This window comes from Dipodomys merriami, unplaced genomic scaffold, assembly GCF_024711535.1.
Source record: "Dipodomys merriami isolate MVZ:Mamm:240054 unplaced genomic scaffold, mDipMer1.0.p SCAF_10, whole genome shotgun sequence".
Taxonomy (NCBI): domain Eukaryota; kingdom Metazoa; phylum Chordata; class Mammalia; order Rodentia; family Heteromyidae; genus Dipodomys; species Dipodomys merriami.
Genome location: NW_027202271.1, coordinates 45310875 through 45330315, shown reverse-complemented (window position 1 = coordinate 45330315; position 19441 = coordinate 45310875). Strand labels below are relative to the sequence as shown.

The 19441-nt window shown below is 47.5% G+C and overlaps 1 protein-coding gene across 4 annotated transcripts in view; it reads right to left on the bottom strand.

The window, feature by feature from the left end:
- Positions 1–12655, bottom strand: part of LOC138805266 (death domain-containing protein CRADD) — a 189675-nt gene extending 177020 nt beyond the window's left edge. Inside the window, exons 1-3 of one of the 4 annotated variants that reach the window (XM_069989988.1) lie at positions 12440–12655; positions 10511–10844; positions 8315–8766 (exon numbers count right to left, since the gene is read on the bottom strand). In XM_069989988.1, coding sequence (XP_069846089.1) covers positions 8315–8766; positions 10511–10649 — 591 coding nt within the window. In that variant the 5' untranslated portion in view covers positions 10650–10844; positions 12440–12655. Of the gene's footprint in view, positions 1–8314; positions 8767–10510; positions 10845–11257; positions 11317–11678; positions 12244–12439 lie in introns of those variants that run through there. The other 3 variants (XM_069989998.1, XM_069990006.1, XM_069990057.1) reach the window with 3 other exon arrangements.
- Between the last annotated feature and the right edge of the window lie 6786 nt (positions 12656–19441).

Sequence of the window (19441 nt, the reverse complement as noted above, 5' to 3'; positions counted from 1 at the left end):
AGCCAGAGGTGGCGCTGTGGCTCAAGTGGTAGAGCACTAGATTTGAGCTGAAGAGCTGAGGGACAGCACCCAGGCCCAGAGGTCAGGCCCCACGACCAGACCCAAAAAAAAACAAAAGAACCCCAAATCCAAACTTCTGTCTATATGGTAGAGTCCACAGCTAAGGGAAAACTTCTTCCAACCAGGATAAAAAACAAGTGAGCTTGGTCTGTCTGTGAAAAAGTCTAGAGTGAAGGAGGTAGTTACCATTTCTTCAAAATAAATAAGGAGGGACTGGGAAGGTGGCTCAGTGATAGAGCGCTTGCCTTGCATGCCTGAGGCCCTGGGTTCGATTCCTCAGCACCACATAAACAAAAAGAAAAAAGCCAGGGGCTGGGAAGATGGCTCAGTGGTAGAGCACTTGCCTTGCATGCCTGAGGCCCTGGGTTCAATTCCTCAGCACCACATAAGCAGAAAAAATAAAAAAAGCCAGAAGTGGCGCTGTGGCTCAAGTGGTAGAGTGCTAGCCTTGAGCTGAAGAGCTGAGGGACAGTGCCCAGGCCCAGAGTTCAGGCCCCACGACCGGACCCCCCCCCCAAAAAAAAAGCCAGAAGTGGCACTGTGGCTCAAGTGGTAGAGCATTAGCCTTGAGCTGAAGAGCTGAGGGACATCGCCCAGGCCCAGAGTTCAGGCCCATGACCAGACCCAAATAAATAAATAAGGATTACCTTATCAGTATTTTACAATATTTTGTTTATAGAAGCACAATTCCTGTGCAACATGATATCCTGAGATGTCTCCGTTGGAATCATGAGTTCCTTAAATACTGGGCATACTATTTTATATCTTCAAGCTTCCATTTTATTTTCAATACATGGAGGTAACACCTTGCCAGGGTATGGTGGGGACTCAGTGGCCGTGCGGGACTGGAACACATCAAGATGGTTTAATGAATGTTGAGTCTCTTCCCTCTCCTTATCTTCCCATAGATAAGGGCTTCCTTAATGGAAGACTACTGCTCTTCAGTATATTCTTGTTGAGGTAATATAATAGAAGCCCAATAAATGCCGCCAGAAAGAAGAGAGGAATGCGGTATGTCTATTTATTTTAAAAAGAAGAGTTAAGGGAGGAAAGTAGGAGCAAAGGAAGAGAGGGAAGGAGTAAAGGTAGAAGGAAATGAATGGAATGAATGAATATAGGGAACCCTGATCTATTACAGCTGTGCTAGTAGAAACACTAGTCATACCGCTTTGAGAATGGCCAGTTCTTCCCTATTAATAAATTCTAAAAAGCTATGTGCAGATATCACTGAGTAACTAGGAACAGACACTGAATCAAAAGACTGTTTGGTCCACCAGCAGAAGGCAATGATATACTATCAACACACATTTAAAAACAAATACTTCCTCAAATTGCTGTTCTGCTCTTTGTACTGGGCTTGGTACAAAGGAGGATAGAAATAAATTGCTCTTACTCTAAGTCAGGTCCCCATCATTGCGGGATATGTTATTCTGAGACCAGTGCTTGTGTGTTAAACCTGCTAAGAGGGACAGAAAGCTTTAGTGACTTGCAGGCATTTGCCAATGTCTGCTATATAAACCTTTATACCATGGCTGATTCTCATCTACCAATAATGTTCCCATAAGGCCACTCACTTCACCAAACACTAGGGATTTCATGAAGGGCTCTGGGTGGCCTCTCAACACACCAACGATGCCTCCTCATTCATCACCAGTGATGACTTTTCTCCATCTAGACATCTTTTTTTAGCCATTTGTTGCTTCTTAACATTATTATGTGAAGGACGAAGAAGATAAAGGGAGACCAGGGAAGTACCTGACAGTTCTGTCAACCATTCTAGCAAGGGAGATGGGAATGGACAGAGGGTTGAAACTATTGGCTACATGTTCGTATAGATTTCCATTATCCTGATCTTTCTGCCCCTTATTATTATAGATAACTGCAGACAATCTAATCAAAGATGCAAAATACACACATACCTTCAGTGCAGATACCATTATTTGCCATCGTCTAGAAATAGAAGCTATTCTCAAAGTCTAGGTCAAATTCATCAAGAGGGCAGAAGAGAAGCTGGGTAACAATGGTCCACACCTATAATTCTAGCTACTCAGAAGGCTAAAATCTGAGGATCATGGTTCAAAGACAGCTTAGGCAGGCAAGTCTGAGACTGGCTCCAATTAACTACCAGAACACCGGAAGTGTAGCTATGGCTGAGTGGTAGAGCACCAGCTTTGAACAAAAAAAGCCAAAGGACAATATCCAGGTCCTGAGTTCAAGCCCAGTAACCAGCACCAAAGAACAACAACAAAAAAAAGGTAGAAGACAAGCCAAACCACTGCTTTGGGTAGAAACAACATGGAAAATATTTTTTGAATATTAAAGATCCCAGCAGTACACTGGACCAAAATCTAAACAGGAAATGAGATCCCGGATGAGCTGAAGGGAAAAATCATTTAGCAAAAAAATAAAATAAAAAATAAAAATGTTGAGGAGGCCACAATGCTTGATAAGGAATGCACTCATTACCTTGCTCACATGATTGTAACCCCTCTGTATAGTATGTTCACAATAAAAAAAAAAACTTATTAAAAAATAAAAAGTTTATCTTACCACTGCTTGCAACTGGGACATCTAGAAACATTTATGGAGTTCTGTGAAAAATTTAAGCAGTTAAAAAAAATGTCTCACTTGACTGTCACAAAGGGGCTCCTTGGGTGGTATCAACGCTTGTCCAACAGAGGAAGGCAGCTGGCATTTCCTCAGCTCTCCAGAAAACGGGCCTGCCTCTCCCTACAGTTCCTAACAGAGGCAAAGCCACAGGAGTTACAGTAATCCATCTCAAACTGCCCCTGCTCTCAGCAACTCAGTTTCTCTAAGTGGAGAATACACATCAAAGGGAGAGCTGCCTATAAAAGCAGTTTTATTTTTATGGCTCAGTTAATGTTTACTAAAGTGAGTCCATTCTCGGTGACAACACTCAGTGGATCCAGCCTCCCTAGGGACTGGACTCAAGAAGGAGCAGAAAGGGGCATCCTGCTTAGGGCTTCAGCCAGCCCACCCTCTAAGCCTCCATGATGGCAGAACTCCTGGAGGCTTGCTCTAGTAAACAGCTTTCTACTTCAGTATGGAGTGAAATAAACTAAACTCAAGCCATACAGAGGAGAAAGCAGAAAAATCAAGCAGATACAAAGATGAAAATACAAGAAAACATTCACGTGTAGAAATGAGCCAAAATTACCAGTCATTATTAGTACTGCAGAAGCTGAAGAATTTTCATTCTTTTATAGGAAGTATAATTCCTGACAAAGAGACTCTGATACTTGAAATAAAACAACAAATAAATATAAATCAATTAATGAAAGCATGCAAAGTATGGCTCTTGGGGCTGTTTACTGATTTCATACCCTGGAGGGTCTGGTAGCAGCAGCTCACATCTATAATCCTAGCTATTCAAGAGGCTGAGGTTTGAGTATCCAAGTTGGAAGCCAGCCCTGACAAGAAAGTCTATGAGACTCTTATTTCCTATTAACCACCAAAAAAGCCAGAAGTAGAGCTGTGGCTCAAATGGTAGAGTATCAGACCCGAGTGAAAAGCTAAAGGAAATCAGGCCTAGGCCCTAAAAGTTCAAGCCTCAGTTTAAAAACAAAAATCTGAATGGAATGAGAGTCACAGTAAGATTGAATTTCAATGTAGTCTACATAAATCAATTACCTAAGGCAAGTAAGTATAATGCCCCTTTCATGGGAGCATTTATGGCCCATCAGGTGGGAGTGTGATAGGCTAAAGTATAACTTCATGACACAACGAAGTGAGAAAGTAAAGCAGGGACTAACTGTGCCATTATGCCCAAGAGCAGGCAAAAGCCAGGGTTTTGTGGTGGTGGTGGTGGTTGGTGGTGATGATGTAGGTTTTCTGGTAGGATATTTGAACTCTCAGGCTTTATGCTTGTGAGGCAAGCACTCTACTGCTTGAGGTACATACTACTGCATCTCATTTTGTTCTGGTTATTTTTATTTATTTTGTCAGTCGTGGGGTTTGAACTCTGGGCCTGGGTGCTGTCCCTCAGCTCTTCAGCAAGGCAATGCTCTACCACTTGAGCCACAGCGCCACTTCCGGTTTTCTAGTGGTTTATTAGAGATAAAAGACTCAAAGACTTTTCTGCCCAGGCTGGCTTTGAACCATGATCTTCAGTTCTCGGCCTCCTGAGTAGCTAGATTTACAGGTATGAGCCACTGGTGCCTGGCTTCTGGTTATTTTTGAGACAAGGTATTTTTCTTCATATTTGCATGTGCTGACCTAGACCACAATCCTATTTCTGCTTCCCAGGTAGCTGTGATATCAGATATCAACCACTGCATTAAACTTTTTAATAGCTGAGCTACTTTTTGCCTGGGATGGATTAAATCATAATTCCCATAGTCTCGGCCTTCTGTGTAGCTAGAGTTACAGGCATGAACCACCATTCCCTACATCTACACCAGGAAGCCATGAGTTCTCCAAACAGCATGAATGGAAGGAAAGTTGTAGCTTTTAAAACAAATGAGAAACTTTGAGAAAGGCTAAGAATGTGGGGGGGCTTGCCTAGCATATATGAGGTCCTGGGTTTGACCTCCAATACTATAAACAGCAACAAATTCTGGATGAATTGAAATGATATAGATCAAGAAATGCTGATTCTTCAGAGTGGAGCCCAGGGAGCGGAGCACAGAAAGCATCCCACCATGGCTTCCAAATGTCAGAGGAAGAAAAAAATACTAGAAGAATGGTAGCAAAGAAAAGTATGGACAGTTTTAATAAAAAGTCCACAAGCATGAAGCTTTTACAAATACTAACCTAAGATCTCTACTGACTGGATATGCTGGTTATGTATGTGCACAAAGTTAACCTGAATCTAAAAGTCTTCTTCAGTAAAATTAAAAAATAAAACAACAAAACTAAACTGTGTGATCGGAATAGTATTTGCAAGCTTTAAAATTCTAGCAAGTTAGCAGCTGGGAGAGACCACAGACCTCTAAGGAAAGAACAGGTCTATAACATTCTTTCACTGGAAGAATAGAAAAGACCACTATGGACAGACGTCAGTCCAGCTGTCAGAGTCAACAATACAGAGCCACAACTACTCCACCCGCTTTCACCCCGCACCTAAACCCACAACGCAGAAAGGGCCTGCCTGGTCTCAGGACATTCCATCCCCTGGATTATAGGATGACGTCTCTGTTTCCTACCCTCCTAACAGGGTACAATTTTCTAAAAGCAGAAGAAAAAAAAAAAAAAAACCTTTCCAAGAAAATAAACACTGCCGAACAACTGTCCCATTCTGTTTCCTATTTGGATTATATAATTACTATGAAGTCAAAACTTTCATACTGACGCACCAAAAAGAACTCTGGGTACCTACAAGCTCAACTACTTCTTTTGTCCCCTGAAGTCCTACAAAATTCTCCCCACTCCCAAAAAGTAGTTGCCAGAGCCCAGGGTGAAGTGTAAGCCTGTGGGGATATTAATTTTGCATATAACATCCTTCAACAAATAATAGTAATAATAATAAATATTCCTACTAAGGGAAAGACTATAGAAAGAGAAAGAGAACACTAAGAGGCTAAACATATGGTTTAGGTAGTAAGGTGCCTGCCTATCAAGTGTGAATCCCTGAGTTGAAAACTCCAGTTCCTAAAAAGACTATCAGAATGAAAACACTGACTATGTATAGCCTACCGCTTTTGTTCCACTGCATGTAAAATGAGACTATCAATAATTAGTAGGTGGCATCATTTGGTAGCCACCAACGTAAAAGGATAAACATCTTCTTCCCTACCCCTCACTAATTAAGCTCCCTGAGTGTTTAAGGCAAATAACCACTGAGCCAGGCTGACTAGAATGCCACAGAGCACAACACTAATTAAGGTATCCAGGGATACCTTAATCCAGGTAGCTCAGTGCCAAAACGCTTGCCTAGCAGGTGCAACATCCTGTGTTCGATCCCCAGTACCACACATACACAAAAAAGGTATCCATATACTTCCAGGTGAGGCAGCAGTAGAAAAGCTTGAGGGTTCCTTCTATAGCCTACTCTAACTTGTTCATCTGACTGATGCAGAAATACTCCTCTTCACCTCATAATCACAGTCCTCGGCTCATTCAGACTTTGTGAAGATTAAATGAGATAATGTATGCAAAGTACTGAGGTAAGAACCTGATACCTAATGAGCTTGGTAATGTTAGAACTGTAAAAAGAAGACAATGATTATCTGTCGATGCATACGGATTTACTTGGAATTGGGAGGATTAGGAGCATAAGTTGCACAGTAGTTACACCCCAGAGAAGTCTTGGGGTGCTGTCAGTGTCCTAAGGCTACCTGCTAGCAAAATGCAGAACTTTCAAAACTCCACAGCTGCCTCCTTGTTAAATGGCAGAGTGTGCAACACAAGAACAGAACAGCAAAAGACTCTAGAAGAATGTCCACAGCCCCTTGGCATTGTGTAAGTTCTGCCAGAAGACACAGCTAACACTAGACAAATATTGTTAATGGGGTGTGAAGAAAAAACACAGAATCTGAATATCTGAATGAAAATGGTATCAAGCCATCAAATGGCAGATGCCAGGAATCTAGCCTTTTAAATTTTAGTCTACAAATAATCTCTCTCTAAGACACATTTAGTAATCCTCCATCTTGGCTCCCCTATTTGGATATACACAGGGTGTTTTCCTTCCAGGCACAAAGCTGTCTTGTGAGTTCCAAGATCTTCATAAAATAAAAAGAGATGCAACAAGTGAGTTCAGCTATATCATTGAGCCTTCTATTCACTCAGGATATACCTTTCTGATAACACACCATAGTACAGCTACACAGGAAAATTTTAAAGGTGGCAAAATGCATGTGTGGATTCCAGAAAAGATAAAAGTCTGTTTTCAACAGTCACAGGCTGTATGGCACACACATGTGCGCATGCACGCGTGCGCGCGCATGCACACACACACACACACACACACACAATTATGCAGACACAGCACTTTTATTATGTCTATTCAACTTGGAGAAGACCAGGCTGCTTTGTCAGTCCTTACAGTTTTTACACCAGGTTTTCCAAAGGATGGATGTGGCCCTTATCTACAGAGAAGGATCAGTAATGTTTATTTGACTTACTTCACTTGGTGTAAGTTTTTATGGCAGCCTTCTATGACCACAGAAGTATACATTCTCTACAACTCCAAGTAAGAAGCGCAGCTTGTAAAAGTCAGGTTTGTTTTTATTTAATACATTCTAATCAAATAGTAACAGCAGTAAATAAACACTTGGAAAAACAGACAGGTATCCCCCTGTATCTGGAAGAAAATTAAGTCAAAAGTATTCTACATGGTAGAAGGGAGAGAACTGCTGATGTCCATGGTTAGACAATTCAAGGACAACTTGGAAATTTCTAAAGCCATTTCCAAAATTAATGGCAACAGGTCCGGACATAGCTACTTCAAAGGGTGAAATGCCTACTTATCTACATTGGTATTTTATTACCAGGGGTTGGGTTGCACCGATAGAGCATTGACATTCTTGTCTTTAGCCTTAAAGGAAAAGGGAAAGCCTTTTCCATTTGCACCAGTTTCAAAGGATTCGGAAATAAGGCTCCCTTGAAATGTATTACTACAGTACTCATTCACAGGAGAGAGTTCATACGTGTAGTAAAAAGACAAATACAGGATTTCATGGTCATATTTTTTTGGTTGATTTGCTTAATTGCATAAAATGAAGGATAAATACTCACAAGCATGATCTGTTCAATGAAACTCCTAAGTACATCAGAATGCAATACAAAATGTCCCCAAACTGACTCTGATCGACAGGCATGTAAGATTGAAGCTAGGTCTGGGTCAGGTGGGTTCCTTTCCTCCTTTGGTACTATTTCAAGGGGAACTCTTACCTAGTAGGGAACTTAGACCTTTGACCTAATGCAAAGGAGTTTCAGAAAGGCAAGGCATTCTGACCAAATGCGTCCAGGGCCTTTCTTGGGATGTTCGACAAGGATTGTCTGGTCTTGGTCAGCCTTAGGAAAGGAAGCATCGCTCAACTGCAAATGTCTAAGGGAACTTGGAATACTTAGCTACCTCTTCACACATTTATATTAATTGACTTCAGCTGTTCTTAGGAAGAATTCTGCGCAATTATCCAGAGCAGTCACTCAAGTTTTGGTTCTCTTTATGTACATATATATACACACATATGTATATACATATATGTGTATATATATATATATTTATATATAGCTGCATTCGGAGATAACTCTATATGAGGCATGTTTAGAAAAAGAGAAACGCTTATACCTGGAATTTATATTCTTCCAAGTAATCTTTTAGTCTTGTTGGCAAGGGCAGTCCCCAGATGGTACCGGTACATTTGTTAATGGTGAGCCGACAGAGATGCTGCAGCGATGGTGCTGATGTGTAGAGTGGTTTGGTCAGGTAAAGGTGAACAGTCCCATTCCGGGGGGCCTCTGGGCCCGTGCGCTTATCCTTGCACATCTGAACATAGTAATCAATCAGATGAACCACACTGTCAAACTGTTTAAGCTTGGACTTAACACAGATGATAGAATCCAATCTGAATTTGCCATCTTGGTGCTCAATCCGCAGATTAGTTGGTCCAGCTGATGTCTTAACAGATATTGTTAGTAGGTAGTCTGAATGTGAACTATCTCTAATCAAGAAAGTTCCTTCGGGTGCCTCTTTTAATTTCTCTTTGGCTTCGTTAACAGTCATACTTCCCCAGTACCATCCTGGGGTTTTTGTTCAAAAAGAAAAAGGAAAGAAGGGAAAATAGTTATTATAAGAATTTTTAGAATCCTGTTACTTAAGTCATTTTTCTGGCTCTGAAACAATTGTCTGCGTATGAGACAATTTAATCAGTGGCTATTACAAATGCATTTGGTGGGAACTCAGTGAAAATTTGAGTCCATTTTATTTTTTGAGCACCAACAGTGAGTCAGGCCTCTTTTTAAAATAACTTTTCTGTAGTTCTTCTTTAAACCATGTTAAGGTTTTCTTCTAATGAGCCAAAAGAACTTTTGCAATATAACACACTGGCTGACAAAACTAGATGCTTTTCGTACTGTTTCACAGAAATAAAAATTAAGTAAATTAGAAATCAATTAGTTAGAAATAAGATCCAAGCCCTTAAAAAAAAAGTAGAAGACACAATTCCAGTAATTCCAATAAAGTAAAAACAGAAGTAACTTTTTTTTTTTTTGGATGGCTGAAATCCCACCCCCCCCCAAAAAAAAATCTGCTAATGGCTGTGCCTCTTCTCAGCGTCTGAGGAAACACTGCGGTCTGGCTGATTTAGAAGTACAGTTGTCATATAATGGCTTCTGTTTGCCGCTCTGATTGATTACAACCGTCCCCATCAGTCGTTGACAAATGGGGAAATCACGATTGATAATTAGTACTTCCAAGTTTATAGCCTTTGCTAAACTCCTTTGGACTTTGCCCTCTTGTTCAAGCTGTAATCACAACCCTGTCTATCTCCTCCGAAATCTCCAATTTACTTCGCTTTGGCCAGATGTCCCCGGCCCATTCGGTTCTCCAAAGTGACTCAAAGACATTGTGCATTTTTAAGAAGTTTGAACAATGTACTTCCCCCACCCCTGCAATAATAATAATAACAACAGTAATAATAAAAAGTACCGGATATTTGCAATCGGTCGGCGGGTCTCTCCAGCTCAGGGAAATCCCAGAGCCCGCACCGAAAGACAGTAACGAAGCAAGAAGCCGCGAGGGAACTTTCCTTCTCCTCGCTCGGCCTATTGCTACCAAAAAGTTCAGCCTCGCCCTCAAACCTAACCTTTTAGGATCCGGATTTTGAAAGCCGAAATGGCTACCCAGATTTTAAAAAAGAAAGAAAAGAAACAGATTTTTATTTTCTCTCAGATGCGGAAAGACTGGAGCGAGTTCGCGCGCGCTGCGCAGGGCTGCGGGTGAACCACGCAGTGCGCGCGCGCCCCGTGGCAGCGCTCCCCGACATTCCCGGGGAGCAGCTGTCCTCCCCGCAGTCCGGCAGTGCCTGAACTTGGCCGCCAGGATCCCGGGCTGCAGCCGCGGCTCCGCCCGAGAGCCAGACGCAACTGAGACTGCTGGGAGCGCAAGCGCCCGCTCGCCGCCCTGGCACCCTGCGGAAAGGGAGGCTCCGGGCACGTTCTACCGCCCGGGTTCGAATCCGTGCGCGGATCGCCGGGCGGCCGTGCAACCTTGTTAGGCTGCAGCAGGTATTGGAGGCACTTGCTAAGCGGGGTCCCCGGAGAGCCACTTTCCTTTTGCATTCCCAAAGATCCTGGGCCGAGCGGGGCCGGCATCCCTCCCTCACCGCGGCTCCCCGCCCCGCAACGGGACAGGAAGCTTGGGGACGTGTTTCCATCTCATTCTTTTGCTAACCACCTCGGCCCCGGGTCGGGATGGCGGGCCCCGCCTTTGGGGAGGCGCCCCCTCCCGCACGCGCCGCGGCCGTCCGTCTGTCCGCTCCCCTACCTGTTTGACTGAGTTCCCGCAGGGCCTTCGCCAGCCGCGCCGCCTCCGGGGACGGCTCCTCCGCCGACCCCGCGGTCCCCCACTGGCTTCGCGTCCTGTCCGCGCCATTCCCGGAGGACTCCAGACACCGCAGGGTCATGGGAGAAGGGTCCCCGCCGCAAAGACAGGTGGTCGCGTCCTTCCTGGAAGTCACAGGGAGCCCCCAAGCGCGCCCCTGCGTGGTGTCCGCAATGGTGACGGAGGGGGGAGGGACGGGGCCCCGCCGGTCCTTCCTCCCCAAGTCCCGATGGGCCGCTGGCAAAGTTGCTCGCCGAGGTGATCACCCACAGACCGCCTGCAAAGACAAAGTGGGGTGGGCGGGAGGGGGTTGGGTCGGCCCGAACCCGACCCCCTGTGGCTGGGGTGGGGGTGGGGAAGCGCAGACGTGGAAAATCCCGGGGACTCCTCCGCCTCTAGGCTCCGGCACCAGTTAACCCCCAGCATCCAGTTACCGCACGGGCCCAGCTCTGGAGAAAAGATGGATAAAGAGAGCGGGGATCCAAGCCCCAGGAGTTGGCAGGGGGTGACGGGGACAGAATGGATGGGGGTGGGGGGGACTGAGGTGTCTTCCCGCCTGGACGGCTCGCTGAAATCCCAAACTGGCAGCTTAGGAAACACAAGTAGTCACCTGCAGGTCTAGTGGCGGGGAAATAAGGGCCTACCAGCCACCGACAAATAGGAAACAAATAGCAAGACAGCTCTTCTCACACTGGCATTTCCATTTTGGAAGTCTAGCAGCCGGTGGGTCCCCGCAGAATTCTTGCATCCCGGCAAAACCCGATTCCGAGCCCCCCCCCCCAGCAGCCGCCAGCCCCCGATGCAGAGGGTTCGGGTGCCGCTGCATTCCCGCCGTGACTCGCAGCCTACGCGCGCCCCCGCCCACTCCGCTTCCCGGTGCGCGCTCCGGGTCGGGGTCCGGGGTCTGGGTCCCGGGCGCCGCTGGGCGCCGCAGCGGTCGCTCCAGGCCGCCGACGAGCTACTGCAGGCGGCCGCCGCCGCCGCCGCCGCGGGCGCTGTCGAGGAATCGGCCGGAGCGCGCAGCCCCCGGAGGAGCTGGGCCGAAGCGGCGCCGGGAGCGGCGAGCGCGGCGGGATCAACGTGCCACCATCCACCAACGCCGAGCTCTTACCTCGGCCGCCACCGTCGCCGCCGCCTTCGCATCGGGAGCCTCCCCAGCGGACGTGGGGCGGGGGGGGGGGGGGAGCCGGGAGAGGCCCGGGAGAAGGGGAGGAGGGGGCTGTCCGCCTGAGTTCCCCTCGGTGGAATGAGATGCCTGGGGATGCGAGCCGCCCTGCGCGCGGCCGGAGTTCTCCGCCCAAAGGGATGGTCGCTGCTCCTCCACGCAGCACACGCCCCCCCTCAAGAAAACACCACACACCCACCACCCCGACTGACACACGCCCCGGGTTCTGACGCCCCCCAAACCCGGAGGCTGCTGGATGGGAGCTACCAAAGATCTGGGCGGGAGAGGGAGGGAGGACAGAGCAAGGGCGGAGGCAGTCTGGCGGGGAGGAGCGGGAGATCAGGTTATTAGAATTATAAATTTGGATGGCAGTTTAGGGGACAGCCGGGGGGAACCCCCCCCAAAAAAATCAAAACTCCGGAGACTTCCCGACGCCGAGGAGGCACCAGAACGAGCAGCAGCAAAGAGGAACCAAGAGCGCCCGGCAGCGGGGCAGAGCCCGGGGCTCCAACTCGATTCCCCCCCCCCCCCGCGCCGTGCCCTAAACTGCGGAAGCCGAGTCAGCCCCGCCGCGCCCCGCCGCCCTCCCCAGCTACTCTCCTGGGGGCGGAGCCTCGGGGAATCACACACACACACACACACACACACACACACACACACACACACACACGCACACACACACACGCACACGCACACCAGTTCGGTACCTGCAGTGGGCGCCGGGGATCCTGAGGCTGCGCACCCGGAGCCCCGGCGCGCACTGTCGCCGGCCCGCGCAGCGCCCGTGGCTGCGGGCGACGCGGCTCATGCTTCAGGAGAAGCCCAAGGCCGGCGAGCCGCGGCGGTGGCGGCGGCGGCCAGACTTGGCAAGAGTTAATCGTCCGTCCCCGGAGCCGCGAGCGCGCGCGACTTCCCGGCCCGGCACGGCCCCGGCGCGCCTCCCTCTCTCCCTCCCTCCCCTCATTCCCTCCCCGCCTCCCCCCACCCGCTGCGCGGCGCGGCGCGGCGCGGCGCTCGCGCCCCGCCCGGCGGCTGCGGAGGCCGCTTTCCAGGAACTTTCCAGGAATCCGCCTCACGTGACCGCAGCCCCCGCTCCGGCTTTAAAGAGGCTCCGCCGCTAATGCGCAGGCTTCAAGGAAGACCCGCCGGGAGCGCGCGGGGCCGGCGGCGGTCGACGCCTGGAATGACGCCCTTCCTTAGCCCCACACCTCTGCGCGCTCGGGGACAAAGGGGAGGACCAGGCCCCCGCCGATCACCGCCACCCCGGACGTGGTGCCACGGCCGGGTCCTGCTCTCAGCCGAGCATCCGGGCGCAGCCAGCAGCCTCGGCCTGACGCCTGGGAAAGGAGGGGGGTGGCTTTTCCATCCCCACCCCCCCTCACGTGCCCACCTTCTAGACGCGATCCCTGGGGGCTACATTGTGGGAGACGGGGGATGGGGCCCGTGCCGCGCTAAGACACCTCGATGGCGCGCCAGGCAGGGAGAGAGGGCAGATCCTGCCCAGCCCAGGGCCCACCCTCCCTCGGCGACCGGGGCGGCTGCCCCGGGCGCCCCCCACCCCTCAGCCGGGGTCCTAGACCGCGTCACACATACATCCCTCCTCCGGCCCTTGCGGGCTCCCAGCACCAGCCCAGCCTCTCCTTCCATCCCTCGCCCCGCCTCCTCCACGCGGCTCCAGGTGGGATTATCAGCTCACCTGCGCGGGCTGCGCGCCCGGGGGTGTCAGGGGTGGGCGCCTGGGGAGCGGGGATTCGGCAGGATCGGGACCCTACTTCCCACCCTGTTGGAGACAGACCCTCTGGGCTTTAAGGGAATCTCATCAACCCGACTGCACTCGGGTCCCCCAAAGGGGATCTATTTTAAATATGACTTACTTACAAAAAAATTAACACTCATGGGAAAACCGGATCCAAAATTTCTATAACCATTTTTCTTTGAAATACTATTGTATTGCATCACTGCTCATAAGCCTGAAAGGTCAAGGGCCACTTTTCGTTGAAGCGGTGGCTTTGGGCAAGTTGGGCGGGGCAGGCCGAGGCCGTGGGGGAGGCGCGGCTGGCCAGCCTTGCCTGGCGCGCCCCCTGCCGGTTCCAGCGGGGGACGCGAACCGACTCCCAATCTTCCTGGACTGGGGACTGAGCAACCAATGTTTTTCCGCGTTTTCCTATTTTTGAATAATTCTATCCATGCACCTGATAGGCTGATTCGAGAAGGCACACTCCCCGACTGGCAAAGGACTCTGTGAGCCATGGAATTGTGAGCTTGGAGTCCTGTTTTTGGAGACAATCAAACCTTACTAGAAACTCTGTACAAAGTACTTGAACAATTGAGCAAATCACTTACCCTCTTTGGACCCTCAAGTCTTCCTATAAAATTAAGTGTTGGGCTGGGCACCAGTGGCTCACGCCTGTAATCCTAGCTACTCAGGAGACTGAGATCTGAGGATCGCACTTCAAAGCCAGTCCAGTGAGGCAAGTCCATGAGACTCTTATCTCCAATTAACCACCACCGAAAAGCTGGAAGTGGAGCTGAGGCTGAAGTGATAGTGTTAGCACTAACAGCTCAGCAACAGCACCCAGGCCCTGAGTTCAAGACTGAGGACTTGCTTGAACAAGAAAAATAAAGTGCTCGATTCAAGTTTTGGTAAAGGACTAAACTGAATAACAAAATCACATTCCACAACGAGTATTGTCTGAAGTTCAGACCCACTTTCTAGTGATCACTAAGCCCTAAATGATCTATATGACTCTTTTTAGTTGGTAGGATAATTCCAGAGGAAGAACATGCTCACTCTTCTGTGTTTTAAAAGACACTCAGTATTTTCACAATTATAAGACATCATTTCTAGTTGATCTTCAAGTTGTAAGCAGTCAAGTCCCAGAGTCCTTAATGTGCTTTTTTTCTTTTTTTTTTTTCTTGCTCTTTTTTTTTGCCTCCTCAGGACCTTTGTACATGCTGTCCCCTCTTCTTAGAATGCCCCTACCCAATTGGCGTAGGGCAGCGGTCTTCACTCAGGGACTCATATAAGGCCAACTGCATAAATTCTTTAACCAGGAAGATTAAATAAGCCCAAAGCCAGCAGTAGAGACACCAGGCTTTGTGCTACAGTAGGACTTTTTTTTTTTAATTTTTGGCTTCTGAGATACTTTTCTGCAATGCCCAGCATTTTGCTGTCCTGTTTAATCTTCTAGAAACATACACAGGAATCCATGTAGGAAGATGAAGATCCTTCCTGAGCTCCAGTTCTGCCTCTCAGTGGCACTTTTTATGGATGTTAAGTATCTTCAATTTAATGACCCATCCCAAGACCTGATGACCCTCTCTTAAATACAAACAAAACCACACCATTCCTCCTGTACTCTTCTGTGCTCTGAACACTTGGTTCTAGCCTCCCGCTGCTCTGGCCAAAGCCTGCAAGGCACCCTTGATGATTCTCTTGCATCCATATACTGCATCCCTCCTGTCAGCAACCCTCCCACTCTGATTTCATAATGAACCCTGAATTGAAGTGCTTGCCACATGTCCACTGTGCCCAGGCCAAGCTGCCCCAACCTCTGCGCAAGTGACAGCAGCAGTCTTTGAATGGCCTCCTTGTCCCTCTGCAGCCTCTTCCTAACCGAGTAGTGAGAGGGATTCTGTTTAAATTACATCAGTTCACACCCCTCCTCTGCTCCACAGGACTACACTGTAGCTGGGTAAAAGCCACAAAGCCCTAAGTCACTGGTAAGTGCTTGCAAAACACAGTCCCATGTATCCTTCTGATCTCATTTCTTCCTGCTGTCTTCATCACTCAGCTCCAGCCTCGCTAGATTCCTTGCTACTTCTGGAATGTACTACGCTGGTGCCTTCTTATGTATGTATTTGCTATTTCCTCTACCTCTCTGTCTCTTCTTTCAGAGGAATGTATAGTGGCTTGCTAACTTCCTCACCTCTTTGATTTATGTCCCTTTTTTAGTGTGACCTTGCTTGATCACCCTTCAGCTGGGCACCAGTGGCTCAAGCCTGTAATCCCAGCTACTCAGGAGGCCGAGATCTGAAGATCATGGTTCAAAGCCAGCCCTGGCAGGAAAATCCGTGAGATTCTTATCTCCAATTAACCATCAGAAAACCAGAACTGGCACTGTGGCTCAAGTGGTAGAGCACTCACCTTGAGCTGAAGAGCTCAGGGAAAGCTCCCAGGCCTAAAGTTCAAGCCCACAACTGACAACAAAAAAAAAAGAAAAGACAAAAAGGAAAGAAGGAAAGAAAGAAAGAAAGAAGGAAGGAAGGAAGGAAAGAGTCAACATTGCAGTCAGCATTGCAGTCAGCATTGCCCTTGAGGGAATTAAGGAACACATTAGCAACGTGGCTGTAAGATGCAACTACCCAGGTATGAATCCTCACTACTTGCTACATATGTGACCTTAAATATTTAAGCTTCTTAGGGAATTCATAATGGCACCCACCTTCCAGGGCTATTGTGAGAATTAAATGAGATCATCTATGGAAAGTAAGCACTTAGCAAACACTTTGCAAAAGTGAACTGTGATATCAGCCAGCATGCACTTACTCCTCAAGACTGGCTTTTTCTCCCTAGGGATAAGATTGTCTTACCATTCATTGCCTCTGTGAAAAGCAATAGTCACCCTCATCTCCATCGTACCTTTTGCCTGCCTGAGAACTTGATACCATTGATTGGCTGGACTTCCTGTTCAGCTTTAAGATTAATAAGATGTCAAAAGTGACACCATTTTTGTTCCTGGGTTTTCAGGAACATCTCAGTTCCATTCATGGAGGCTTGATCTTTCCAGAGCTGGATAGTTTCTTTCATTGTTCAGCAAACCTGACTTCCACATTGCTAGCTCAATCATGACATGTTCTAATACTGGAGGTGACAGGCACTCCCCAACACAGTGCTTCTTGAACCTGCCACCCCTACATCTGAAGTATACACTTCAGAGAAGGTGTTTTAGTGGGGTCTTAGGAAAGGAGATGGGAGAGGTATGGGATGATCTTTGATGATTTCATCTGTTGGTGGAAGAAACACCTTTAAATTTCTTTCTCTTTCTCTTCAAATTTGTCATCTCCCTATGCCACCACACACACAGCCCCCTTGGGGCTTCGTGATGTTAGGACCCACTCATCTGGATGCATGTGACCATGCCCATAGGATACAGGCTATTCCGTAGGGTGGCATGGGCCCTCGGACATAGAGCCTTGAATCACAACCCCTGCAGGCCAACCAGATCACATTCCTCAGGATCTGATATAAATGCTACAAGCAAAACAACAATAACCATGTAGATCACCTTTCATTTTGCTACTGGTGGGAGTCAGTCAAAAAAGTGAAAGCAACAGAGAAAGCAAGCAGATCTGAGAAAATGTTGAGTGACGGAGATTGTTGAACCGTTGAATCCACTGAGCCAGAAGCCACAAATAGAGGAGCCACTGAGTTTCCTTTTTCCTGACCTACAACTTGTAATCAAAGGCACACTCATGGGGTACAATGGGTAGAATGTAAAGAGATTTAGGGGAAGAAGCATTGAGAGTTGAGGAAAGGAGGGGGGGAAAAGAGCTTCTCTCAACAGGTGCCTCCTAGCTGGACGTGGTGGTTCTCACCTGGAATCCTGGCATTTGGGAAGCAGAGGTAGGAGGATTATGAGGTCCAGGGCAGCCTAGATTCCATCGTTAGACTGTCACAAAGCAAAACATACCAAGCATCTCTTACTTTTATCTGGGACTTCCCAGGGCCAGTTTCCTTTTACTATGTCCTACTTGCTCCAGTTCTCATTATTGAAAGTCAGGCAGTAGGCAGGTAAATTGAATGGCTTGCATGTAGACAAGGTATTACACCCTAGACTCTTGATACTAACAGAATGGTTTGTGACATATAGCGGCATCTACATACAGCAACAGTTTCTAGAGCCTGTAGAAAATGACAATTCTTCTCTGACCATCTAAAGCCATGAACTCCCCTGCCTGACATGGGAGGAGTGGATGACACGGCAGTTTCCCAGTGTACTAAGCCAGTTCTCAAGGACTGACTACCTCCATGTCTGCAGACTCCAGGAAAAGTTAGAGGTCTTGGAATCCCCAACACCGTGTTCCTTGAACTTGCCAACCCTTGCATCTGAAGGATGCACTTGAAGCTTTGCTTTCACTATCTTGCATTAATGAATCTCTTCCTGCTTAAGGATCCTTTGTGTCTATCCTTGAATTCTTTGTACTGTGAAACCATGACCACAAGCGTTAGTGCTCTGAGTCAGGGACGAGGACAGGGAGAAGCAGAGCAGCTGGCCTGGCCCCCAGTCTTTCCACGCATTGAGGGGGAGTTGGGGAGGTTGCCAGTGCTATTTAAGTCACAAATCTCTCAGGAACTGTGGTAAATCTAGACACCAAAAGCACAAACTACTTGCCTTTGGGAACCATATTTTATTTCCCCAGGTTGTTTGGTGTGCCAAGGTTCTAAAAATATGGAAGGCAAATAAAAAAATCTGGAAAAATTCATACCCAAATATATATATATTTCTCCTCAGTCTTAACCAAATATGAAACCTGTCGACACTGTGTCCCATTCCCTCAAGGCCTGATCAACAGAAGCAGGATGTTGGCTGCTCCAGTTTGTTAGCAGAGGTCTGCCCACCCTTCAGACTTCACCATTCCCTAAGGTCTTTTTGCAACACAGTATTACTTGCCATTTGTCATCACCCTTCCATTGATTTATATATATATAATATATATCATATATATGTAAAATATCTCTCTGGACCAAGCATCCATTAGAAGTAGAGAAACAAGCTGGGCATGGGTGGCTCACGCCTGTAATCCTAGCTACTCAGGAGGCTGGGATCTGAGGATCGTGGTTCAAAGCCAGCCCAGGCAGGAAAGTCTGAGAGACTCTTATCTCCAATAAACCACTCAGAAAACCAGAAGTGATGCTGTGTCTCAAGTGGTAGAGCACTTTCCTTGAGCTGAAAAGCTGAGGGTCAGCACCCAGGCCCAGAGTTCAAGCCCCACAACAACAACAACAACAAAGTAGAGAAACAAAAGACTGAAAAGATTAATAAGACAAATAAGAGGGCATGTTTCCCTATTCCTGTGTGTATATGTAGTCTGGGTTCTCAGACCTGACTTTCCATCTGCTATATTCCTACCTGACTTACTCCATTCTCTATATTCCTACCTGTCTTTATAGGCATATATATGCCTATATGTCACCAGTCCCTCTGCATATAGGCTACATCTCAGATTACTGCAGAAAAAGGTTCTGGAGCCAAAGACTGGGGGTGTTCATTGACAGCTGTTAGCTCATTCCATTATGCTACTCTGAGAGATAAAGGTGTGCTGTCTTCCTGGTTGTGTGGGACTCTGTATGGAACTGGTTTGTGTAGTTAGAGGATCAGCCACGACCAACACTATTTCCCCAGAGCAGGGGAGATATCTCCTTTATCTCCTTGCTCCTCCCTCTCCCTATTCTAACCTTCTGGTCTCCCGGTTTCTCAATAAACCTTACCTGCCTTGGGCTTTCTACTTGTTTTTTCTCAAGTGCTTTTCCCCAAATATTCTCATGATGGTGTTTTATTTCATTCCTGCTTTATGTAAACAGCCTATTAGTGACGATTTCTTTCCTCCTTTTTATTCACACACTTTCTACATTATAATGGTTATTTATTTACCCTTTGTTTATCGTCTTTCCACTATGGTGAGATTAGCAGGGGCTGTGTCTCTAG